A 27,924-nucleotide genomic window follows, 5' to 3' on the forward strand; every position below is an offset into this window, starting at 1 on the left:
CCTATTATAAGATATTTTTTAGTAAACAAGAATACAGTTTGTTAAAAGTGAAATTTTGGCTATTCAATTTTCATAGCAGTGTGTGCCAGGGATTAGAAATTTTCGGAATAGCACTTATAATAATTTTATTTTAATAGAACAAAGGAAAGTTTTATAATAAAAATTTCCGCTAGAATAAAGTTCAACAGATTCAACCATATTATTGCCTTATTTCCTTTTCTAGTGTGGAAGGGAAATGGTAAAATATCCCTCTTATAATTATATCAGATGTTCTGTTGGTAAAAATAGTAAGAAAGTAATCATTTGCACTTTCCTTTCAAAATACAAAGAAATAACATTGGAAATTCACCCAATGAAAAAGAAAATACGCACATTTTTCTTCTGTTACTATCTGTTTTTTTTCTCTTAGTGGAAAGAAGAAATCACTGCACATAACATGGGTGATAGAAGAAGGCAAAAATCTGTAAATTGATTACATTATAATTAATAAAGAAATGATGTGAGAAAAAAAATATTTATGTAAGAGTTCCAACATCAGCAGATATAACGACATTTCGTTCTCGTTTAGATACGTCGCATTGTTGGTGTAGATAAACGTTTGCTACAATTTTACTCTAAAATGCATGAACCAGTCCCCAAGTCCTTAATCTTTGCTTAAGTCGAAATATTTTATTTAAGAAAAACCAATACAATTACTGTGTTCATTCAAACAGAGCAAATAACATCAACTGATGTTTTCAGTGAAAAGGGTATCCTTCAGAATATTCCATTGCACGTAGAGAATTTTCTTCCTACTTTTTGCAGCACTTCGACTGATCTGAAAATAAATGAAAAGTCAAATAAATCTACAGTAGTAAAACGGACACATAATGATCACATATTAGACAGAAAGGGAGAGAGAGAGAGAGAGAGAGAATCAATTGTGTTTAATGTTTATTGACGTCATCGATGACGTAACTCATTTTGAACTGAAATGATTCCCTGAGCCCACTGAAAATCTTTTCTAACACTGGTCATACAACAAAAAGTACGCCAATCAGATCCAACCAAACCGTATTATATGTAAATAAATATACATATCCAAGGTTCGACAATTGTCCTCCATCTTTAAAAATCATTCATAGAATCAGAAATATACGCTACGCAGGAATGATATCCCAGGGTTCTTGTGCTGAAAATTGGTCTGTGGAGACATCCGCATAAGACAATGACTTCATAATCACTCCCAGCTGCCCTAGATGCAATTGAAATTGTGACGTAATCCCTACTCTGCTAAAATAGAGACAACACGCAGCCTTTTGTTTCTCCTTTCTCACCATGGTGAAGGAGGCGTGTATTTAATTTATTTAATTATTATTAAATAAATATTAATTTTAACAGTATTATCATTGTAATTGTGGTAACTAAAATAATTACTAATAAATCAGCGGTCCTTATTTTAATGAATCACCGCGTTGTAAGAAAATATCAGAATAAGAAAGATGATAATTGCGATCACGTGTTGAAACATATGCACCGATTATCGTTAGCTCTGTTACTCCTAAATGAAATAAATGATTTAAGTAAAAAGGTTTTAATATTAAAACACAGTCGTGTTTTTATATTAAAACCTTTTTATTTAAATCTCGGTTCTAGTCATTCAATTCTTTATAAAAATATGTATGGTAACCGAGTTACCATAGGTTCACTTTATCTATCTATCTATCTATCTATCTATCTATCTATCTATCTAACAAATCAGCGATCCTTATTTTAATGAATCACCGCGTTGTAAGAAAATATCAGAATAAGAAAGATGATAATTGCGATGTAAAGAAAATCACTCTACATGAACTGAAAACCGCATGCACATCCTTGCCAAAGAACAAATCTCCTGGCCTTGATGGTCTCACGTCAGAGTTTTTCCAAGCCTTCTGGAATCAACTCGGATCACTTCTCCTCGAAACACTGCAAGAAGCCTACATCAATGGCCTCCCACAATCCGTCACGACCTCAGTAGCACGATTGATACCAAAGAAGGGAGACCACACGGATATCCGAAACTGGCGTCCACTCTCCCTAATTAATACCGATTGCAAAATAATTTCCAAAGTTATAGCAAACCGAATAAAGCCAACACTGCCTGAAGTTATTGGCCAACATCAAACGTACTCTGTCCCAGGAAGATCAATACATGATAACCTCCATTTAATAAGAGACCTCATCCACATCGCAAATAGCCAACATGAAGACCTAGCACTCGTCAGCCTTGATCAGGAGAAGGCTTTTGACAGGGTAGAGCACGAATACCTTTATGAAGTTCTAAAGGCATTTGGCTATGGTCCTCTCATCATTGAAACAGTGCAATTGCTTTACAGAGATGCACACTTCTGTTTAAAAATCAACAACAGGCTCACTGGCAGTTTGTCATACTCTCGAGGGATCAAGCAAGGATGTCCCCTCTCTGGTCAATTATACACACTGGCCATAGAACCCTTCTTAAAAAGAATACACGACACCATCATCTGCAAACGAACCAGAATAATAGAACCACATCAAAAAATTACCTTATCAGCATATGCCGATGACGTCACTGTAATAGTACGAAATGAAGAAGAAATGGCAGTAACCGAGGAAGCACACAGACTATATGCACAAGCCTCAGGGGCCAAATTAAATTCTGCCAAAACCACAGGCTTGTGGTCAGGCAGATGGAAGTCTAGAAATGATTCTCCGATCGAATGTACCTGGTCAAGCGAAGGACAAAGATACTTAGGTGTGCACCTTGGCAACACCAAAATATATAACACACTGAACTGGACGCAGCTGCACAATCGTTTTAAACAGGTGCTAGGTAAATGGAACAGCGTTCGTTCCATGTCTTCACTTAGAGGAAGAGTACTAATAGTTAACCAGATGGCTGCTAGTGTCTTATGGCATACCCTCAAAGTACTCACACCTCCTGAAGAATTTCTCCACCACATTCAAAAGGAAATCAAACGTTTCCTCTGGAACAAAACTAACTGGACAACACACCCTCAACTCTGCAAGCCACTCAACAAGGGAGGTCAAGGCCTGATTTCCCTTGAAAACAAGATTCGATCCTTCAGGATAATCCTCCTCCTAAAGACACTTCAATGCAATCACACTTATGTAACCACCTTCGATTACATCACGAAAGCATCCACCAGAGGACTTACACTTTCCACAATCCTCCGAATGGCCAGTCCTGCACCATCTCCTCCTAAACTACCTCATTTTTACAAAGATGCTCTACAGCGATGGAAAAACACAGGACTCCATCACACACTCACAGGATCAACAGAGTCAGCTGTACTTACAGACCCACTATTTTCAAACAAAAACATCAAAAGTCTCACAACTGGCCAGCCTTTTCTTTTTCCTACATGGAACTGGGCAGGAATAAGAGTCATAGGAGACCTCCTAACCCACACCCTAAAGTGGAAAGCATTCACAAGCCTACCAATGAATAACCCAAAAACTGAAAAGCAATATCAACAGTTGCAAGCCTCCATTATAAAAGCCTATCCAGATATCGCTACACCTCAGGAAATCCGTATTCCTTCTAGAAACTGCTCGAGGCCAATATTTCATCTTGTACAATCTGAAGCCTCACTTCCAATTCTTCCCTCCAACTACAAGAAAATATACCACTTCCTCATGTCAGTGTCCCCATCCTCACCATTCTTATATTCAGCCTTAACACTCTCATCTACAAGGCTGCATATACCACACAGTTTTCAGTGGGATCTGCCATATAAATCAAAATGTGCCAAACCAGATTCCGAAATACAGTGGCGACTATGGCATAACATCTTGCCAACTCCTTCAAAGCTCTACAAATGTAAGCTAAGAGATATGGATCTGTGTCCATTCTGTGACGTTTCAGGCACCTTGGAACATACATATCTGACCTGCCCTGCAAACAAAGTGATAATCACCTATGCCCTGAATACCGCCTCTAGCACCTGTAACTACACACACAGCCAAGAAGACTACTGGAATTTAGTCCACAAAGAAGAAAACAGACACAGAACATGCAATTTCATCTTCATCTGCGCTAAGGCCGTCATCTACAGCTTTTACCTAAAACAGACAAGAAGTAACCAGCACCCATCCATCACTGAAACTGCACAAACCCTCATGCACATCCTCCGTCGGAAACTAAAAAGCAGGCTTCTATTGGAACTTGAGCACTTCAAAGAAACAAGAACTGTCGCGAAATTCCTAGAGGAGTGGAATCCAAATGGTACCCTCTTCTGGATTGACGACGACAATGTGCTTCATCTGAATGATAACTCAGACTGAAACTGAACTGTTAATTTTGAATATTCATTTATATCTCTATTGTACACCCGAAAGGAAAATGTTTTTTCTTTCTCTGTAAATATATACTTATAATATGTAAATAATCATTGTTGCCTATCGTGTAATGTTTATTTTAACAAGTTAAATAAAAAAAAAAAAAAAAATATATATATATATATAAAGTATTCCTGCTCAAGGTCTTGTAGTTCCAAAATTCACCAACAGGAGATGTTGTAAACAGCAAATGCAAGGAATTTGCATTTTACACAACTCGTGATGTACCAGGAGGGTTTAAATAGATGGACATGGGATTTTCCATTCCCCTAAATAACATTAGGGACCACGAAATGGCAGCTGTCCTCCGTATGATGTGTTCTGTCCTAATCCCTTCACAGATGCCGCTTAAAAATCATTAATAATGTCAGCCTGCTACAGGTAAGGACAAAAAAAATGGAACCACTGAGCTTTCGGATCGCATTATTGGCAGTTGCAGATGAGGGTGAACGTTGCTCCAAACACAGATGCAGTTGATATCCAAACTCCAGGAGGGCCGTGATTATTGAAGCCAGGTGGCAGGCGATTCCTTGACCAGAACAGCTAAACAAACACATGTTAGTCGAGGAGCAGGCTCTAAGGTTATGTCAGAGTGGCAATCGACAGGACAAACCTCGTCAGCGAAATGCAATAGTAGACGAAAGCAAGGGAGGGTCGTTCGAGCATTAGTGCGTTGCACTACGAAAAATAGAAGGGCCACTGCTGAGCAATTTTGCGAAAAATTCAACACTGGTCGTGAGAAACTCATTTTAACATAACTCTGCACTGGGAACTGTACACTCTTGGATATCACGGTCGAGTTGCCTTACACAAGCCTTTAATCACTCCCGTCAACAGACGCCTTGGCGTCCAATGGTGCAGTACACTACACAACGGTGCAGAGTATGGCCATCCCAATCACCACACTGAAATCATAAAGAACATTTATGGGTCGTTTTCGTGCGAGCTAGCAAGCAACGTTTCCAGCGACAAAGGATAAAGCGAACCGATCCAGTTTCTCTTGCACGAATGGTGTAACATTTCTCCTGTTGAGTTCCAAGCACTGACAAAGTCTCTTCCTTGAAGAATACAAGCTGTTCTAAACGCCCAATGCGAACCAACGCCAGATTAATATACGAAATGTGTCACGGCTTCCATTTTTTCCCATTATTTGATTCTCTGAGACTAAGAATGGAAAATGACTGTCTCCAAAATCCCACAGCGTTGGGGTTGCCTACTCCGTTGGAATAAATGGCATTAACGAATTTATTCATACTGGTAATAATAATAATAATAATAATAATAATGCAAACGCTTTTTATTCGCTAATATGGAAGATACAAGGCCTTTTCACCGTATCTATCTTATGGAGACTGAATGGGAAGTTCAATCTCCGCCAGTAGCCAATTAGAGATAGAGTGGCACATGATTATCACTAATTTTAGGCGGCCAACGATGAAGAGATCGGAAAACAAGTACTGCAATCTCTTAGTGCCTAGTCCTAACAGAATTGTTACTGTCTGAAATAATGCGAGTTCTACGGTTGATTTTCTTGAGTTCACGAGAAGATAAACCCGAGTTTCTGGGAGATAAAAAAAAAACGTTAGTTGTTAATCGATCTCTGGCAGGGGCGCTTGCCCGTGCCAGAGATCGACTAACTCGGGAACCGGTCAAAGAAAGGCTTAGAAGAAGTTCCTCCAGTCGGCGACTAGACTTGAAATCTTCAAGTCTAGACTTGAATTATAAGACTAGTCTATGAGGCCTAGCACAGAACATGCAAGCGCTACATTCGCTGAACTACACAGGCCTGAATTTATTTATTTATTTTTACTTTAATACTAACTGCTCATGAAAATTTTCCATGTGTAGATTTTCTGAGCACGGAAGGACCAAACCAAATCTGAAAGCTAAAATGCTTTTTTATATTTTTTATTAATTTAATTAAAATCAGTTTGAAATTTCATCGCAATATGTTTTTTTGTAACATGCTTTTCTAAATGTAAAATACTTATCACATTATTTTTATCATTATAACGCATGATACAAAATATTTACCTAACAAGTCCTTCAAATGCGGAATGAGACTATTCCACAAGAAACACCTCCGCACCCTCAGTTTGTCTCCTACATCTTTACATCCTGCGTCAAGAATCAGGTATTTTTGAGTTGATGCAGTATACTGGGGCCAGTCGTTGAGGTTCGAACCATCTGGCGAAATATTGGGATTTCTGAGAAGAGAAATATAAATAAATAAGTAAGCTCCAAACATTTATTATTATTATTATTATTATTATTATTATTATTATTATTATTATTATTATTATTATTATTATACACAGACATCCATGGAGTCAAGAGACTCAGCGTGGGAGTTCCCACTCTCATTTCCACTGCTAATTGTACCTCGTCTTAACTGAATTCACTGACTCTGCACTCACCACAATCTCGGGCAATACATTCCAATCAACCTCCACTCTCGACGCAAAAAAATCTACTCCTCATCCCCTTGCCGATACCTACCTTAACAGCTTCCACGTTCGGACTCTCGGTCCCCCCACTCTCTCTCCAGATATTCCCTGAAAAATCTCATTCTCCCTAATCTGGTAACTAACCCTTACCAACTTATACGTCTCGGTCATATGTCCCGTCTTCCTTCTCTCCACTAGGTTCTGTAATTTGCATTCTCTCAATCTATCCTGATATTCCGCATTTCAGAGACCAGAATCCAAATTCGTCAATCGTCTCTAAACCCTCTCCAACATCTCATCAACCTTTTGTAAACCTAGCGACTAAATCTGTGCACAGTAATCCACATCCAGCATGAATATAATAGACCTGTATAATGAAATCCAAACCTCCCTTCTTTTACAAGTCAGTGTTCTCCTCATCGTTCCCATAAGTTGCGCTGTTGCCCTAGCAATTTTGGTAAATTATCCAGGAAACTTCAAGTCGCTATCCACCACAACCCCCAAATCCTTGTCTCCTCCGTCTCTTCTAAAGTTTCTTCTGCATCCAATATTTGCTGCCCATATTTTAAAACCTTACACTTTGCAACATTAAACTCACATCCCCCCACACGTACCCATTCAGACAGTCTAATTAGGTCCTCTTGCACAGCTGCAACGTCTAATCAGATCCTCTTCCAACTTTTCATAATCTGCAAACAGCTGTATATCACTATTCAAGCCCTTCAATCATGTACATACATATTAAGCAATATGACCCCAAAAGAGACTTCTGGGAGACACAACTAATAACTTTCCTCTTTTGGCATAACCCCACCCCCCCTATACATATCAAACAGCCAATCTCCAATCCAAGCTCCAATCTACTATTGAAGCCCGTCTGTTCCCTTTTAACTACTAGTTTGTCATTTGGCAATCTATCAAAGGCCTTTGCAAAGTCAAAGTATACTATATATGAATCCCTCTTGTCTAATGTATTCGTCACCTTGTTATAATAAGTAAGCAGATTGCTAAAACACAATCTTACCTTTGAAACACATGCTGTCCATTAAGGAAAATTTAGCTGCTGTCAACCCAGTTCTGAATCCTTGTCCTCAGTAGCTTCTCCGACACCTTGACCACGACTCTAATCATTGGATTTTCTTATATTAAGAATTACAACGATTATATCCGGATTATGGGATTCAGATTATGAGGATAGATTGCGAGTATGTGGATTACAGACTCTGATTAACAGGAGAAAGAGGGGGTGATATGATAGAGGTCTATAAACTTTTGAATGGTTGTTAGAGCATTTCAACTGATGAAATTTTCGTTACATGGAAGGCGGGGAGAGAACACGAGGGCATCTATGGAAGTTAAGGTTGTTCACAGTCAAGAAAGGGGTAAGAGCTAGGTTTTACTCCCAGAGAGAGAGCAGTGAGTGAGTGGAATAATTTGCCCTTACGGGTAGTGAGTGCGTCTAGTGTGAATAAATTTAAGGGAAGGTATGATAGCTGGGTTGGGTAATTTTCATCCTTCCTCGATGAGTCCTTGACTCCCTGGAGGTCTTAGATAATAATAATAATAATAATAATAATAATAATAATAATAATAATAATAATAATTATTATTATTATTATTATTATTATTATTATTACTCACTTTATGAAGCAGAACGTTTTTACTGTCCTTCCACTCCTTTGGGATCTGGGCTCATCTAAGACTCATGTTAAAAGTGTACAATAAAGCTGTTGCTAACTCCCTGGCACAATCCCCAAAGACACGCTGTGATATATATATATATATATATATATATATATATATATATATATATATATATATATATATATATATATATATATTACATTATATATATACCATCAAGTCCCGTGGCCTTTTTTGACATCAAGTTTTCTCAGTGCCTCATATACCTACTGCTCACTCTCCGTCAGTCGCTCCTCCCTCTTTCCACCGCTCTCAAGTTCTGCATGATGATACTTTCATAAGGATGTAATACTTCAATGAACTGCTCATTTGATACTTCTACTATATTCACATCAGTGTTTATCATTCTCTAATAATCACTGATCAATATCATCCTTCCATCAACATTCGTCGTTCTACTGACCGCATATCGAAAAAAACTCCTTAAGATTTCATTCAGCGTCATTTGCTAACTACTGCTCGTATCGCACTTTCACTATCCTTATTCATTGAGATATCTTCCTTGATTACACTTTGTACTCCTCATGTAACCGATTATCTCCATTCATCTTATGCTGCCTCCAATATGCCCTTTCTTCCAGATTGCACGCTTCACTTCTTTAGTTATCCATTTTACACCTACCTTATTTAATCTCCTGACCTTTGGAATACACTCAGTCATTGCTTCGCGGCCACATACTTCCTGAGCAGAGATCAAGCAGCATTGAAGTTCGTCCCATGCGATTACTCATTCCGTGATATTGTGTACGCAATCTTCTGAGCTCGTCATAATCATCTGCATTATAGTTCTGCCTATAACACGTTGTTCTCACAAAATCAAAGTGATCATATTCACGTTCACCAAGTGGAGGAAGATGCGACACGTCATTTACAATTATATCTTCTGTCGAGGTAATCAAATACGAGATCGTCGATCCACTTGTGGCCTCTGTTATGTACTGCTTAAGGTATTTAACCCTTAAAAACTCAAATTCATTCTCTTTGGTTCCTGCTGCTGTCTGTTCATTCATTGCAGTCTGTATTATCATAATTGAAGTCACCCATAATGATCATACTTTTCTTATTAACCAGACCCATTTGCCAAAAATTTCCTTTTCACTGCCTTCCACATTACCAGGTCCAGCAACTTCCTGCTAAACATTTCCTCCTTTTCACTTCCACTTCTCACCATACGGCTTCAAAAACCACTGTCATTATTTGTCCTTTGCACTCAATGCAGTGTTGTTTGTCTCTAGATGGACAAATACCTCTTCTGCCATCCCATCAACAATAACACTCCTTACATTTGGCTTTGTCTGTCTTCGCCATTGAACATGATTGGACAAGGAACATGATTGTTCCTTGTTTAATCATGTCTCGCTTATACCAACATTTTTTCGACTAACGAACTCTATCTATTCTACAATTCATTCCCCTTGTTTCGTATACTTCTTGCATTTGTAAACATACACATGAGCTCATTTCTGTTTCTGTAACAACTCCCACTAATTCAATTTCCCACTAATTCACATGATACCTCGAACCTCCTGTCTATCATCACTGATGTTATAACCCCTCCCGAGATCTAAACGTCATCCCCACATCCTCGACTGTTTCAATCTTCCTTGCGTATTCACATATATACTCCTGAAACCATCATCTACACTTGTCACGCAATTTTCCTGTCCACACTGTGTACCTTTCCTTTTCTCTTCAATGGCACGACTCACATCTCCATTCAAAATCTTTCCTACCTCACTATCCTGCTCTTCCACATTACCTTTTGCTTCCTCAGCGCATTAGTAGGACAGAGAAATTTAAATTTAGCATTAATTTGTAAAGAAGACATCCATTGAAGTTAATATTGACATTTGGATCTTTTGAAAGACATGGATACAAACATTACCTTTGTAAATTGAACTATGTTTTGGTCGGATTTCACTGTTGGTCATTGCAATGATCCTATGTTATCCTTTCACCCCAGGTGTACAATGATCCCTTTTGTAACACGAATACATATCGTTTTGGATTATGCAGACATCCGTGACCTAAACCTGACCTTGAAGCATACTATCAGGAAAAATAACGCGAACAATATGGTTGAAACACACACTAAATTCGGACGATAGCAAAGGAAAGGTGGATCACTAAAGGGTTTATTGTTTTTTAAATTAGAAATATATTTGGTGAAGAGCTGTCTGTGAAAAGTAATAGAAATATATCGCAAGAGTCAGTAATTTTTATTACACCATAGGAAAACCTACTTACCCTGTTCTTGCAAAATTAGTCCAATATCTCATTATCCTCTTGCTCAATACTTTTTCTTCTCGAACAAATCTATATTCAGGATTTAAAGGTAGACCAAACACATAAGCTATTTCATACATATGTGGGGATCCGAACCATCTTGGGTAGACATTCAACCTAGCATGATGAGTGAATAGATATTGGTAAACTGGATTGTTCGCTTGTGCATAGCGTAGTGCATGAAAAACAGAAGGACAAGTAAATTGGCCATCTGCAAGCAGTCTTTCGAGTCCACCAATGTTCAGAGTCGAATTATTGATATCTCGCAATGGCGTGTACTCGTATAGAAAAACGTCTTGAATAACTTCATTGTCTGAGGGAATTAGTTGACGAGCAACTTGCATGAATTCTTTGTGAGAAATTTCAATATTATTAATTAAGGGGAAAATATCTGGAAACCCTAAATTTAAAAATGCAGTTCCTTCGTTCAAATTGGTTCCAATTAAAATACTAGTATTTTTGAAATTTCTTCTTGATAACGATTGGGCAGCTCTTTCTGTAATAAGGTTGCCATCGAGTACTGGACCGAAGTTGAATTTAAAAACGACTTCAATTGGTGGTTGCATTTCACCTATTTGTTTGGCATCTCTTTGCCTCAGACACTTCAAAACAGAATTTATATTTTGAGGACTGTGAGGACAGTTAAGCATGTGAGCTAACGTCAATCCCTCACTTATTGTTTCATTTTTATCTCTTAAACCCCATGGGGCATTTGCAGAACCACTCTCAAGGATTGCTCTATCGAAGAGATTCCAGCTTTCTCGTATTATAAGATGATAAGATGCACTGGCTGCTCCAGCACTTTCCCCAAACAAAGTTATTTTCTGTGGATCACCACCAAAGAACTGGATGTTATCTTTAATCCACTGAAGTGCTAGTTGCTGATCAAGAAATGCCATGTTACCTGGAGCGTCAGCTGTTCCGAAATACAGAAAGCCTAGGACACCAACTCTGTAATTTATTTGTACAACTATGACCTCCTCTTCCGATACTAGAATACGAGGATCATATAAAGGCAGTGCTGAATACCCGATTGTAAAACCACCTCCATGTATCCAAACCATAACATTTGCGTTTTGTGGTCTGGGACGGGGTGTAAACACACTTAATTGCAAGCAATCTTCGCTGGTTTGTCTGTTCAATTGTAGGACCTTGAATGCTTCGAATACATTTGACTTAGTTTGTATACATGCGTTGGGCAGTTCTGTGGCATTAAAGACTGTGGTCCAAGGTTCTGCTGGTTCTGGTGCACGAAATCGACGTTCACCAATTGGTGGAATTGCGTAAGGAATTCCAAGAAAAGCATCCACAGATTTTCCCGTTGGAGTTGAAATTGTTTTCCCTCTTACTGGTCCTTTGTTTGTCTGAATGAGCATATCATCCGCTTGTGCTGATGACACTAAAATACAGACGAAAAGGCAGAAGAATAAATGTGACATTTTCATTCTTCGAAGTCTCTCGGTTTTCGAATTCGCAGTAGCCATCCTTATCTTTGCAGTGTCCTTGTGTCTGCGTGCTTGCTATAAGAAAAATAAGCTGTTTTGAGTTTCTCTTTTTCCAAAAAAATTCATATTCTTGCTCAATGTAAATGAAATTATGAATCATCACTGAATTTATAAACAAATAGGTTGTTAACTATTTACATATGCCTGTTATTCCTGTTAACTATTCTATTAATAGTTAGAATAGTTATTAGAAAAAATAAAATATTTAATAATAGTCAAGGAGAAATGACACAATATTTAAAAATATTTATTATTCTAACCATTCGCTATTTTTCTGTTCTGCGCATTCAGCCATCCATCCAGCTGTGATCTATTTTTTCATTTGAACTAATTCAGAAGGTGACATGTTTTAGTTATTGAATAAAAGTGTAATTTGAAAAGCACTGCACACTTTTCCTGCTTACAAAAGATACGTCATACGCTGTTATCGTTTAGAGAGCTTGTTTAAGATGATAGGTGCACTTTCGAGTAATTATATTAAAGAAACTGATAATAAAATTACACAAATCCTATCATCGTCATGTAAATCAGCATAAGTTAAATTGCCATCTGCGATTTCAATACTAGCCATTACCTTTTCCTCCAATACTAGTATTTTATAACACTGAGAAATTTAAAATTTCATATTTAGTCTTCTTTAGTGGGAAAAAAAAATAAAAAAATAAATAAATAAAAAAAATATATATATATACTGTATATATGCTGAATAGCGTACCCTCTTCCACCAATGAGCTGTGGATTCGAAACGCGCAATGGGCATGGATGTTTGCAACTGTTTTTAGGTGTGAGATGAATTTCATCGTCAGATGTGAGACAACAGCACTGCTTATTAGAGGCCTGAAGTGGCTCGAGTGCTTACCATGTTTGGTCATGAAATTTGAGCAGGATTTCCCAACCAGGTTAAATTGAATAAAAATTAAAACGAAACGGAAATTAGGAAACTCACCAAATCAATAAATATATTGCTTTCATTGTATAAGAATAAAAATATTATGAAAATCTAATTAAAATCTAAATAAACAATACATACATACATACATAAAAAAAACTATATTGTCTTGTCTTTTGCTATTATTTACTTCGTATTTCTGTTAAATGCAATACGATTAGTCTTATCTAAAAAACACAATCAGATATCATCCCCGTGTCCTCTTTATATTAGGGCTGTGTGGAAGCAAATAGGGGATGTAGTCAAACTCAGACACGAGAATGAACTTTTGCCGCATTCGCCAAGCAACGACGGGTATCTGCTAAAACATGTTCATTTGAAATGCATGTTTACTTTACTGCAAAAATGGCATTAACGACGAAAGAAATGGAACGTCTACAAATTTCAATTTGCAATGTTGATCCAAAAATATTTACGTAACTGATGTGAGAAAGTACATCAAACGCTCAAGCAAATTACTTCATTTTAGACGTGTAAAAAATACAGGGTGCCCCATAAGTTCTTAGATATTTCAATAATTCATAAAAATAGGAGAAATCGGTATATTAGAGTGAGATTTCACTAAAGTGAATCAGAGGAGGGGAATTTTTTTTTGGCGGGGAGAAAAAATTTAATTCAAATTTCACCGATAGGGGCGCTGTACCACCAATATCATTTGCAAATACGCGCAGAGTTCTATAAAACACAGGGTGTACTGCTGACAGCTCGTAATGAATGCGTGCAAATTTCAAGTCATTTTGCGAACAGAATTGTTTTTGTGAAAAGAAAACTTTGTTGCTGTGATGCTTACGCACCATGAAGAATGCGGAATAGTGGCATTTTCGCTATGCCTGTGATTCTTGCAGCTTCCGGTGCCCTGCTTACACGCTTGTTGATTGTACCGCTGGGGCATTCACTTGCGATACCACAGCTGCTACTGCCTTTAGATCAGCGCTTCCCAAACTGTGGGCCGCGGCCCCCTTGGGGGCCGTAGGTTTTGTTGAGGGGTGCCGTGAAATAATGAAAACAAATTTAAAATGTTTTAAGACTAAGTAGATTTTTTTGATTTTAAAAGAAACATATTTAACTTTTATTATTTATTATTTCTTTTTTGTTATTTTTTATATTTTAATGGAAAAATTTACACATTGGTGTTGGTTCACAAACTTTGCTTCCTGCGTATTTCGGCGCTTAATGAATATTAGTAAATATTGCTTATTCATATGTTTCATTTCAAAGCAGCGGTTAATTGTATTTACTTCGAATGCTCTCCAGGGAAGCTCCAAATCTTCCTGTCCCTTTCATCACGTGTTCGTAATCAGGGACTGTTGATATTGACTTTATATACATATCGAAACTCGTTTTATATTATCACTGTCATCCGAGATAGTTTCTGTTACCAATAAAAGTTTCGCATATACTTCACACATGAAAAAAAAAGCTTAAACAAGTTCATGTGGGGAGATAGTGACTCCTTGCAATGGTAAACAACACCCCTCCCTAACAGCCACTATACTGCAGAGGCAATAAAAACAAGTACTTTTATTATGCCAGTGAATAAGGTATGAGGAGTCTGTGTAATATATTTCTCAACAAATAGTGCAATTAGAGACAACTGGGATAAAAACACACTAATTAATGAATCACATGTCCCCTCATACAGAAACAATGCTGTATATATAGACAGAAATAAAACCATATGTTACATGGGCAAACACAGTATCTAACTAAAAACTATTGTTATTAATTAGATGTATATATATATATATATATATATTATGTGACTGCGATATTCCTTACTTCGGGCAGACAGACAAATCTGTCGAAATGCGTATGGAAGAACACATGAGAGACATTACTTACAAGCGACAACGAGCGAGTGCATTATCAAGTCATATCCTCTTCTCGGCTAATCCTAATGATGAAAACCAAAGTCACAAAGTCTGCTGGGAAAAATCTACAAACATCTTCCGTTGCAGTGACGAAATAGAAAGAAAAATTGTGGAATCGAGAGAAATCATCTTCAATCCTGTTCATCTAAATAACAACTTAAGCTACAACCTCCCGGATAGTCATTCAGCTGTAATCATGTACTGGCGTTCACGTGATGCAGCAAGCACGCACTCTCCCAACAATGCAACAAATGAAAGAACAGCTTGAAATACAACTACAACGTTTTAATGCTAATTATGTATAAAGACTGTCTGTGTTGTTCATAGTCTTTTAACCCTCAATGTTTAGTGTTTTTTCTTTTATAATGTCACCTGAAGAAGGCTGTTACAGGCCGAAACTAGTAGTGTGTTTATATTAAAACCTTTTTAATTAAATCTCGGTTCTAGTCATTCAATTTTTTTCATAAAACCAATATATATATAATGAATGTTATTGTAGTTTCACATCTGGAATTCGGTTGAAGAGAGTTAGCATTTCAACTCAATTGCCAGCTATGCTTTTATCTTTCGGTTGCGCGATCATTGGTTAATATCGCACCAATCATATGCACGTTTTAACAACCTGCCTTTGCTGTCTGTTTCACGTTAGGCTTAATTACCGTAAAGGGAGAAAAGTCACAAAAGAGAAAAATGTTCCTGCTCCGGTGATTCCCTTATTCTGGTAATATTCACTAATTTCATGTTATCAGTCTGTGGTGTGCTAGTATCGGTAAGTTGTGATATTATTTGATCTATTCTACGTTAAAACATTTAACCCTGAGATGGATAAGTGGCTGATAAAAAATTAAAAAAATTCCCGCGAACAATCAGAAGAAGCAGAAACAGACTCAAAAAAAAGGACAGTATTTCATCTTTTACCAGAACAGCCCGCATCGTCTTCAGAACCAAACGGTAAGAGGCAAAAAATGTAATATATGCATTTGATTATTGCAATATTCGCTGTGTATGTTTTATTATTATAATATTTATACAATAAATATTATAATAATATATCTCTCTAATACGATTTTTTTCGAGGGGGAGGCCGTGAAATATTTTAATTTTTGCAAAGGGAGCCCTGACATCCAGAAGTTTGGGAAGCACTGCTTTAGATAACATTGGTCTGCATCTTCGAAAGGGATCAGAGAAATTTCCAATTTTCTCGAAGCTTCATTTTGGTGACTAGTCTGGCAGGAGTGATAAGACCTCGACTTTTCTTCATTCTTTTCTGCGTTCGAAGCTTTCGTAAAACTTCAGCAGTAAATTTTTCTTTTCACAAAAACAATTCTTCACTCTGATGACTGGGAATTTAAGGGCATTCATTACGAGCTTACAGCAGTTAACTCTGCGTTTTATAGAACCTTCATTTACACGCATTTACAAATGATGAATGTGGCATCATTTGGCGCCCTCGATCGACGAAAATTTGAATTACATTTTTTCTCCCCGCCCAAAAATAAAAAAAAATCCTTCGTTGCGATTTACTTTCGTGTAAACCGCACGCGAATATCCCAATTTTTATAATTTTTATGTTTAAAATTAATATTTACCTTTTAAATCATTTTTCATTATTTTAAGCACTATGATGCACTGTAAACAATAGTCAACTGGCACTACAAATAATTTACGGATCATTATTGCCAAACCTTTGTATTTATCCCCCCCCCCCCCCCACCCCCCCCCCCCCCCACCCCCCCCCCCCCCCACCCCCCCCCCCCCCCACCCCCCCCCCCCCCCACCCCCCCCCCCCCCCACCCCCCCCCCCCCCCACCCCCCCCCCCCCCCACCCCCCCCCCCCCCCACCCCCCCCCCCCCCCACCCCCCCCCCCCCCCACCCCCCCCCCCCCCCACCCCCCCCCCCCCCCACCCCCCCCCCCCCCCACCCCCCCCCCCCCCCACCCCCCCCCCCCCCCACCCCCCCCCCCCCCCACCCCCCCCCCCCCCCACCCCCCCCCCCCCCCACCCCCCCCCCCCCCCACCCCCCCCCCCCCCCACCCCCCCCCCCCCCCACCCCCCCCCCCCCCCACCCCCCCCCCCCCCCACCCCCCCCCCCCCCCACCCCCCCCCCCCCCCACCCCCCCCCCCCCCCACCCCCCCCCCCCCCCACCCCCCCCCCCCCCCACCCCCCCCCCCCCCCACCCCCCCCCCCCCCCACCCAAAAACCCCCCCTTTTTCCCGAACCCTTATAATTTGAGAGAGAGGTATCGAATTTAAAACTTTGAAATTTTCACTGCTGGTAGTGTGCGTAAGTAATTCAGAAACACTTAAAATGTCTTTCTTCATATCACTTTCATCATGATCAATATATCGTACAAACGTAAGTAAAATGCTGTTGTTCTGAATATCTGTAATATAAATACGTCCACGTAATGCAAGCGATTTCGATTGTTTAATTTTCATAACAAGTTGCGTTTCTGTATCTTATGTCTTACGAGATATCCCCTTTCAACTTTATCATTCGACAAGGGGAATGGCTTTCATTTTACTTGCCAAAGACCGGCCTAACACTTCATTACAAGCAGCAATCAAAGAAAGCTTAAAGTGGTCTTCGCAAATGGAATACTTTTTTTTACATTTAGCTATCTGTAATGATATTAAATAGGATGCCGTCAGAAGTGGAAGTTTCAGCGGTTGAAGCTTGGGAAATAATTTCTTCTCTATTTTAAGTGCATCTCGTTTACGCATAAAGAACTCAATGGGTTTGTTGACTAGATCGGAATCTTTTGTGTTGAGATGGCGGGCATAAGTTGCAATGGCTTCACAGCTTCATTTCCCCGAACAGTAGCAGTTATTATTACAGTAGCATTAGTAACTTTAACGTATATTATACCCAAGGTAAAAAACTTTCTACATATATATATATATATGTAAATATCCGATGTTTATTTCTTAATTTTTGAAACATTTTGCGAGCCCACAATCTCGTTCTTTGGAACTATTTTTGAAATTTGCCTATTATAAGATATTTTTAGTAAACAAGAATACAGTTTGTTAAAAGTGAAATTTTGGCTATTCAATTTTCATAGCAGTGTGTGCCAGGGATTAGAAATTTTCGGAAAAGCACTAATAATAATATTTTTTTTATTAGAACAAAGGAAAGTTTTATAATAAAAATTTCCGCTAGAATAAAGTTCAACAGATTCAACCATATTATTGCCTTATTCCCTTTTCTAGTGTGGAAGGGAAATGGTAAAATATCCCTCTTATAATTATATCAGATGTTCTGTTGGTAAAAATAGTAAGAAAGTAATCATTTGCACTTTCCTTTCAAAATACAAAGAAATAACATTGGAAATTCACCCAATGAAAAAGAAAATACGCATATTTTTCATCTGTTACTATCCGTTTTTTTTCTCTTAGTGGAAAGAAGAAATCACTGCACATAACATGGGTGATAGAAGAAGGCAAAAATCTGTAAATTGATTACATTATAATTAATAAAGAAATGATGTGAGAAAAAAAATATTTATGTAAGAGTTCCAACATCAGCAGATATAACGACATTTTCGTTCTCGTTTAGATACGTCGCATTGTTGGTGTAGATAAACGTTTGCTACAATTTTACTCTAAAATGCATGAACTAAGTCCCCAAGTCCTTAATCTTTGCTTAAGTCGAAATATTTTATTTAAGAAAAACCCAATACAATTACTGTGTTCATTCAAACAGAGCAAATAACATCAACTGATGTTTTCAGTGAAAAGGGTATCCTTCAGAATATTCCATTGCACGTAGAGAATTTTCTTCCTACTTTTTGCAGCACTTCGACTGATCTGAAAATAAATGAAAAGACAAATAAATCTACAGTAGTAAAACGGACACATAATGATCACATATTAGACAGAAAGGGGGGGGAGAGAGGGAGAGAGAGAGAGAGAGAATCAATTGTGTTTAATGTTTATTGACGTCATCGATGACGTAACTCATTTTGAACTGAAATGATTCCCTGAGCCCACTGAAAATCTTTTCTAACACTGGTCATACAACAAAAAGTACGCCAATCAGATCCAACCAAACCGTATTATATGTAAATAAATATACATATCCAAGGTTCGACAATTGTCCTCCATCTTTAAAAATCATTCATAGAATCAGAAATATACGCTACGCAGGAACGATATCCCAGGGTTCTTGTGCTGAAAATTGGTCTGTGGAGACATCCGCATAAGACAATGACTTCATAATCACTCCCAGCTGCCCTAGATGCAATTGAAATTGTGACGTAATCCCTACTCTGCTAAAATAGAGACAACACGCAGCCTTTTGTTTCTGCTTTCTCATCATGGTGAAGGAGGCGTGTATTTAATTTATTTAATTATTATTAAATAAATATTAATTTTAACAATATTATCATTGCAATTGTGGTAACTAAAATAATTACTAATAAATCAGCGATCCTTATTTTAATGAATCACCGCGTTGTAAGAAAATATCAGAATAAGAAAGATGATAATTGCGATGTAAAGAAAATCACTCTACATGAACTGAAAACCGCATGCACATCCTTGCCAAAGAACAAATCTCCTGGCCTTGATGGTCTCACGTCAGAGTTTTTCCAAGCCTTCTGGAATCAACTCGGATCACTTCTCCTCGAAACACTGCAAGAAGCCTACATCAATGGCCTCCCACAATCCGTCACGACCTCAGTAGCACGATTGATACCAAAGAAGGGAGACCACACGGATATCCGAAACTGGCGTCCATTCTCCCTAATTAATACCGATTGCAAAATAATTTCCAAAGTTATAGCAAACCGAATAAAGCCAACACTGCCTGAAGTTATTGGCCAACATCAAACGTACTCTGTCCCAGGAAGATCAATACATGATAACCTCCATTTAATAAGAGACCTCATCCACATCGCAAATAGCCAACATGAAGACCTAGCACTCGTCAGCCTTGATCAGGAGAAGGCTTTTGACAGGGTAGAGCACGAATACCTTTATGAAGTTCTAAAGGCATTTGGCTATGGTCCTCTCATCATTGAAACAGTGCAATTGCTTTACAGAGATGCACACTTCTGTTTAAAAATCAACAACAGGCTCACTGGCAGTTTGTCATACTCTCGAGGGATCAAGCAAGGATGTCCCCTCTCTGGTCAATTATACACACTGGCCATAGAACCCTTCTTAAAAAGAATACACGACACCATCATCTGCAAACGAACCAGAATAATAGAACCACATCAAAAAATTACCTTATCAGCATATGCCGATGACGTCACTGTAATAGTACGAAATGAAGAAGAAATGGCAGTAACCGAGGAAGCACACAGACTATATGCACAAGCCTCAGGGGCCAAATTAAATTCTGCCAAAACCACAGGCTTGTGGTCAGGCAGATGGAAGTCTAGAAATGATTCTCCGATCGAATGTACCTGGTCAAGCGAAGGACAAAGATACTTAGGTGTGCACCTTGGCAACACCAAAATATATAACACACTGAACTGGACGCAGCTGCACAATCGTTTTAAACAGGTGCTAGGTAAATGGAACAGCGTTCGTTCCATGTCTTCACTTAGAGGAAGAGTACTAATAGTTAACCAGATGGCTGCTAGTGTCTTATGGCATACCCTCAAAGTACTCACACCTCCTGAAGAATTTCTCCACCACATTCAAAAGGAAATCAAACGTTTCCTCTGGAACAAAACTAACTGGACAACACACCCTCAACTCTGCAAGCCACTCAACAAGGGAGGTCAAGGCCTGATTTCCCTTGAAAACAAGATTCGATCCTTCAGGATAATCCTCCTCCTAAAGACACTTCAATGCAATCACACTTATGTAACCACCTTCGATTACATCACGAAAGCATCCACCAGAGGACTTACACTTTCCACAATCCTCCGAATGGCCAGTCCTGCACCATCTCCTCCTAAACTACCTCATTTTTACAAAGATGCTCTACAGCGATGGAAAAACACAGGACTCCATCACACACTCACAGGATCAACAGAGTCAGCTGTACTTACAGACCCACTATTTTCAAACAAAAACATCAAAAGTCTCACAACTGGCCAGCCTTTTCTTTTTCCTACATGGAACTGGGCAGGAATAAGAGTCATAGGAGACCTCCTAACCCACACCCTAAAGTGGAAAGCATTCACAAGCCTACCAATGAATAACCCAAAAACTGAAAAGCAATATCAACAGTTGCAAGCCTCCATTATAAAAGCCTATCCAGATATCGCTACACCTCAGGAAATCCGTATTCCTTCTAGAAACTGCTCGAGGCCAATATTTCATCTTGTACAATCTGAAGCCTCACTTCCAATTCTTCCCTCCAACTACAAGAAAATATACCACTTCCTCATGTCAGTGTCCCCATCCTCACCATTCTTATATTCAGCCTTAACACTCTCATCTACAAGGCTGCATATACCACACAGTTTTCAGTGGGATCTGCCATATAAATCAAAATGTGCCAAACCAGATTCCGAAATACAGTGGCGACTATGGCATAACATCTTGCCAACTCCTTCAAAGCTCTACAAATGTAAGCTAAGAGATATGGATCTGTGTCCATTCTGTGACGTTTCAGGCACCTTGGAACATACATATCTGACCTGCCCTGCAAACAAAGTGATAATCACCTATGCCCTGAATACCGCCTCTAGCACCTGTAACTACACACACAGCCAAGAAGACTACTGGAATTTAGTCCACAAAGAAGAAAACAGACACAGAACATGCAATTTCATCTTCATCTGCGCTAAGGCCGTCATCTACAGCTTTTACCTAAAACAGACAAGAAGTAACCAGCACCCATCCATCACTGAAACTGCACAAACCCTCATGCACATCCTCCGTCGGAAACTAAAAAGCAGGCTTCTATTGGAACTTGAGCACTTCAAAGAAACAAGAACTGTCGCGAAATTCCTAGAGGAGTGGAATCCAAATGGTACCCTCTTCTGGATTGACGACGACAATGTGCTTCATCTGAATGATAACTCAGACTGAAACTGAACTGTTAATTTTGAATATTCATTTATATCTCTATTGTACACCCGAAAGGAAAATGTTTTTTCTTTCTCTGTAAATATATACTTATAATATGTAAATAATCATTGTTGCCTATCGTGTAATGTTTATTTTAACAAGTTAAATAAAAAATTTAAAAAAAAAATATATATATATATAAAGTATTCCTGCTCAAGGTCTTGTAGTTCCAAAATTCACCAACAGGAGATGTTGTAAACAGCAAATGCAAGGAATTTGCATTTTACACAACTCGTGATGTACCAGGAGGGTTTAAATAGATGGACATGGGATTTTCCATTCCCCTAAATAACATTAGGGACCACGAAATGGCAGCTGTCCTCCGTATGATGTGTTCTGTCCTAATCCCTTCACAGATGCCGCTTAAAAATCATTAATAATGTCAGCCTGCTACAGGTAAGGACAAAAAAAATGGAACCACTGAGCTTTCGGATCGCATTATTGGCAGTTGCAGATGAGGGTGAACGTTGCTCCAAACACAGATGCAGTTGATATCCAAACTCCAGGAGGGCCGTGATTATTGAAGCCAGGTGGCAGGCGATTCCTTGACCAGAACAGCTAAACAAACACATGTTAGTCGAGGAGCAGGCTCTAAGGTTATGTCAGAGTGGCAATCGACAGGACAAACCTCGTCAGCGAAATGCAATAGTAGACGAAAGCAAGGGAGGGTCGTTCGAGCATTAGTGCGTTGCACTACGAAAAATAGAAGGGCCACTGCTGAGCAATTTTGCGAAAAATTCAACACTGGTCGTGAGAAACTCATTTTAACATAACTCTGCACTGGGAACTGTACACTCTTGGATATCACGGTCGAGTTGCCTTACACAAGCCTTTAATCACTCCCGTCAACAGACGCCTTGGCGTCCAATGGTGCAGTACACTACACAACGGTGCAGAGTATGGCCATCCCAATCACCACACTGAAATCATAAAGAACATTTATGGGTCGTTTTCGTGCGAGCTAGCAAGCAACGTTTCCAGCGACAAAGGATAAAGCGAACCGATCCAGTTTCTCTTGCACGAATGGTGTAACATTTCTCCTGTTGAGTTCCAAGCACTGACAAATTCTCTTCCTTGAAGAATACAAGCTGTTCTAAACGCCCAATGCGAACCAACGCCAGATTAATATACGAAATGTGTCACGGCTTCCATTTTTTCCCATTATTTGATTCTCTGAGACTAAGAATGGAAAATGACTGTCTCCAAAATCCCACAGCGTTGGGGTTGCCTACTCCGTTGGAATAAATGGCATTAACGAATTTATTTATACTGGTAATAATAATAATAATAATAATAATAATAATAATAATAATGCAAACGCTTTTTATTCGCTAATATGGAAGATACAAGGCCTTTTCACCGTATCTATCTTATGGAGACTGAATGGGAAGTTCAATCTCCGCCAGTAGCCAATTAGAGATAGAGTGGCACATGATTATCACTAATTTTAGGCGGCCAACGATGAAGAGATCGGAAAACAAGTACTGCAATCTCTTAGTGCCTAGTCCTAACAGAATTGTTACTGTCTGAAATAATGCGAGTTCTACGGTTGATTTTCTTGAGTTCACGAGAAGATAAACCCGAGTTTCTGGGAGATAAAAAAAAAACGTTAGTTGTTAATCGATCTCTGGCAGGGGCGCTTGCCCGTGCCAGAGATCGACTAACTCGGGAACCGGTCAAAGAAAGGCTTAGAAGAAGTTCCTCTAGTCGGCGACTAGACTTGAAATCTTCAAGTCTAGACTTGAATTATAAGACTAGTCTATGAGGCCTAGCACAGAACATGCAAGCGCTACATTCGCTGAACTACACAGGCCTGAATTTATTTATTTATTTTTACTTTAATACTAACTGCTCATGAAAATTTTCCATGTGTAGATTTTCTGAGCACGGAAGGACCAAAACAAATCTGAAAGCTAAAATGCTTTTTTATATTTTTTATTAATTTAATTAAAATCAGTTTGAAATTTCATCGCAATATGTTTTTTTGTAACATGCTTTTCTAAATGTAAAATACTTATCACATTATTTTTATCATTATAACGCATGATACAAAATATTTACCTAACAAGTCCTTCAAATGCGGAATGAGACTATTCCACAAGAAACACCTCCGCACCCTCAGTTTGTCTCCTACATCTTTACATCCTGCGTCAAGAATCAGGTATTTTTGAGTTGATACAGTATACTGGGGCCAGTCGTTGAGGTTCGAACCATCTGGCGAAATATTGGGATTTCTGAGAAGAGAAATATAAATAAATAAGTAAGCTCCAAACATTTATTATTATTATTATTATTATTATTATTATTATTATTATTATTATTATTATTATTATTATTATTATTATTATACACAGACATCCATGGAGTCAAGAGACTCAGCGTGGGAGGTCCCACTCTCATTTCCACTGCTAATTGTACCTCGTCTTAACTGAATTCACTGACTCTGCACTCACCACAATCTCGGGCAATACATTCCAATCAACCTCCACTCTCGACGCAAAAAAATCTACTCCTCATCCCCTTGCCGATACCTACCTTAACAGCTTCCACATTCGGACTCTCGCTCCCCCCGCTCTCTCTCCAGATATTCCCTGAAAAATCTCATTCTCCCTAATCTGGTAACTAACCCTTACCAACTTATACGTCTCGATCATATGTCCCGTCTTCCTTCTCTCCACTAGGTTCTGTAATTTGCATTCTCTCAATCTATCCTGATATTCCGCATTTCAGAGACCAGAATCCAAATTCGTCAATCGTCTCTAAACCCTCTCCAACATCTCATCAACCTTTTGTAAACCTAGCGACTAAATCTGTGCACAGTAATCCACATCCAGCATGAATATAATAGACCTGTATAATGAAATCCAAACCTCCCTTCTTTTACAAGTCAGTGTTCTCCTCATCGTTCCCATAAGTTGCTCTGTTGCCCTAGCAATTTTGGTAAATTATCCAGGAAACTTCAAGTCGCTATCCACCACAACCCCCAAATCCTTCTCTCCTCCGTCTCTTCTAAAGTTTCTTCTGCATCCAATATTTGCTGCCCATATTTTAAAACCTTACACTTTGCAACATTAAACTCACATCCCCCCACACGTACCCATTCAGACAGTCTAATTAGGTCCTCTTGCACAGCTGCAACGTCTAATCAGATCCTCTTCCAACTTTTCATAATCTGCAAACAGCTGTATATCACTATTCAAGCCCTTCAATCATGTACATACATATTAAGCAATATGGCCCCAAAAGAGACTTCTGGGACACACAACTAATAACTTTCCTCTTCTGGCATAACCCCTCCCCCCCTATACATATCAAACAGCTAATCTCAAATCCAAGCTCCAATCTACTATTGAAGCCTGTCTGTTCCCTTTTAACTACTAGTTTGTCATTTGGCAATCTATCAAAGGCCTTTGCAAAGTCAAAGTATACTATACATGAATCCCTCTTGTCTAATGTATTCGTCGTCACCTTGTTATAATAAGTAAGCAGATTGCTAAAACACAATCTTACCTTTGAAACACATGCTGTCTATTAAGGAAAATTTAGCTGCTGTCAACCCAGTTCTGAATCCTTGTCCTCACTAGCTTCTCCGACACCTTGACCACGACTCTAATCATTGGATTTTCTTATATTAAGAATTACAACGATTATATCCGGATTATGGGATTCAGATTATGAGGACAGATTGCGAGTATGTGGATTACAGACTCTGGTTAACAGGAGAAAGAGGAGGTGATATGATAGAGGTCTATAAACTTTCGAATGGTTGTTAGAGCATTTCAACTGATGAAATTTTCGTTATATGGAAGGCGGGGAGAGAACACAAGGGCATCTGTGGAAGTTAAGGTTGTTCTCAGTCAAGAAAGGGGTAAGAGATAGGTTTTACTCCCAGAGAGAGAGCAGTGAGTGAGTGGAATAAATTGCCCTTATGGGTAGTGAGTGCGTCTAGTGTGAATAAATTTAAGGGTAGGTATGATAGCTGGGTTGGTTAATTTACAGCCTTCCTCGAGGTGTCCTTGACTCCCTGGAGGTCTTAGATAATAATAATAATAATTTTTTTGTTTAAACATTTTATTATGTCTCAGTATAAATTACATACAATAATAATATTTACAATAAGGTTTATACAGAAATTTTGAATTTAGAATATAATAATAATAATAATAATAATAATTTTTTTTTATAAACGACTTATTTCTTTTTACAATGAAAATGATAAGGTTTACTATCACACAGAGTATCTGCACACACACAATGAAAAACATACTATCTTTTCTGTACAGTACGAAAATTCGATATACAAAATGCAGAGTACATTTTATAAATATGAATATACATTTTTTTAAACTAGCTAAATATGGATTGGCACCAATGTGCACACAATTCACGATACAATGCAGTAATGCAGCATACACACACAGTTCAATAATAATAATTTTTTTTTTTTTTTTTTTTTACATTTTATTATGTCTCAGTATAAGTTACATACAATAATAATATTTACAGTATTTACAATAAGGATTATACAGAATTTTTTTTTTTTTTATGTCTCAGATGAATTGCATACATAGTTGCTGTAGTAATTATATGTATACAGTATTTATAACGCATTACAAGTGTGTATAGCAGATACTTGCAAGTTAGTAATTTTTTTCCTCGAAGCTTAGCAGAGCTTATCTGAGGAAGATAATAGATGACAGAGGGTGGTGGTTTCACGGTTGTGTTCCTATAGTGGTCACAAGCCAAGTGTTGATTTTACTGTTTGTTGGTACGTGTTTGTAAGACTTTGACTGCTATTACAGTTTAACTTTTTTTTTTTTTTTGTGCAAATAGGGTTGGATTTAGACATGGTGTGTTTGTTTCTTTGTGTTCTTGTAGTGGTAGTTTTTTGAGAGGGGGGGTTGGCATGGTTTGTGTGTGTGTGTATGTGTGGTGGGGGAGAGAGAAACATGAATTGCTCTAATTTTCATTCTCGCTATAATATTTATATAGTGCTTGTTTCAGCTCTCTGTATGTTCCTAGGTTTCTGTTGTCGAACGGCAGTTTGTTTATCATATCAGGTACGTAGAAGTTTCGGGTGGCTTTGCCGTGCTGATTGTTGTACTTATATGTTATGTAGTTTGTTGACTGTGGTCCTGTTATTTGATATGTTGTTCTGGTTACTCTATATGTTGGGCTGTAGTAGTGTTTTAACATGACTGTGTAGTTGCGTAAGTGTTTCACCTTAAATATTTTGTGTTTTGTCCATGCTTCCTGCATAAGAGTGGGTTGTTCCCAGAATATCAGTTTTATCATTTTATCTTGCAACCATTGTAGCCTGTTAAGTCTGTAGTCTGTGCAGAATGCGTATGATGTGATTGCATATCTTAAAATGTTTTCACATAATGCTTTATAGATTAGTATTTTTATGTGGGTTGGGGCAATGTCTTTTAATCTGTATAGTTTGCTTGCTATTATCCTAAGCTTGGTATGTAGGTAGTTTGTATGGCTATTCCAACTTTGATCAGCATCGAAGTGAAGTCCGAGATAGCGTGTTGCTTTCACCTGTGTGATGGTTGTGATTTTAGGTTCTGCACTTTGTGTATAGGAGGATGAATGTTTGATAGTGAGATATTTAGTTTCTATGGGCAGGGTTTGGGGGTTTTTGAATATCATTAGCTTTGTTTTTCCAGGGTTTATATATATGCCGTTTTCGGTTAACCAGTTAGTGATTTGATTGATGTCGTGTTGCATATTTTTGTAAGCGATTTTTGCAGTGTTGTGAA

At 38.4% G+C, this 27,924-nt stretch overlaps 1 protein-coding gene across 1 annotated transcript in view; it reads right to left on the reverse strand.

The window, feature by feature from the left end:
• Window positions 1-764: 764 nt before the first annotated feature.
• The window catches only part of LOC150105880 (acetylcholinesterase-like), a 30,945-nt gene continuing 3,785 nt past the window's right edge, over window positions 765-27,924 (reverse strand). The window contains exons 2-4 of the mRNA XM_090394586.1: window positions 10,761-12,198; window positions 6,397-6,569; window positions 765-817 (exon numbers count right to left, since the gene is read on the reverse strand). Coding sequence (XP_090250712.1) covers window positions 792-817; window positions 6,397-6,569; window positions 10,761-12,198 — 1,637 coding nt within the window. The 3' untranslated portion in view covers window positions 765-791. The remainder of the gene's footprint in view (window positions 818-6,396; window positions 6,570-10,760; window positions 12,199-27,924) is intronic.

This window comes from Typopeltis vanoorti, chromosome 6 (assembly GCF_054136105.1).
Source record: "Typopeltis vanoorti isolate ZY-2024b chromosome 6, IOZ_Tvanoo_1.0, whole genome shotgun sequence".
Classification (NCBI taxonomy): Eukaryota; Metazoa; Arthropoda; class Arachnida; order Uropygi; family Thelyphonidae; genus Typopeltis; species Typopeltis vanoorti.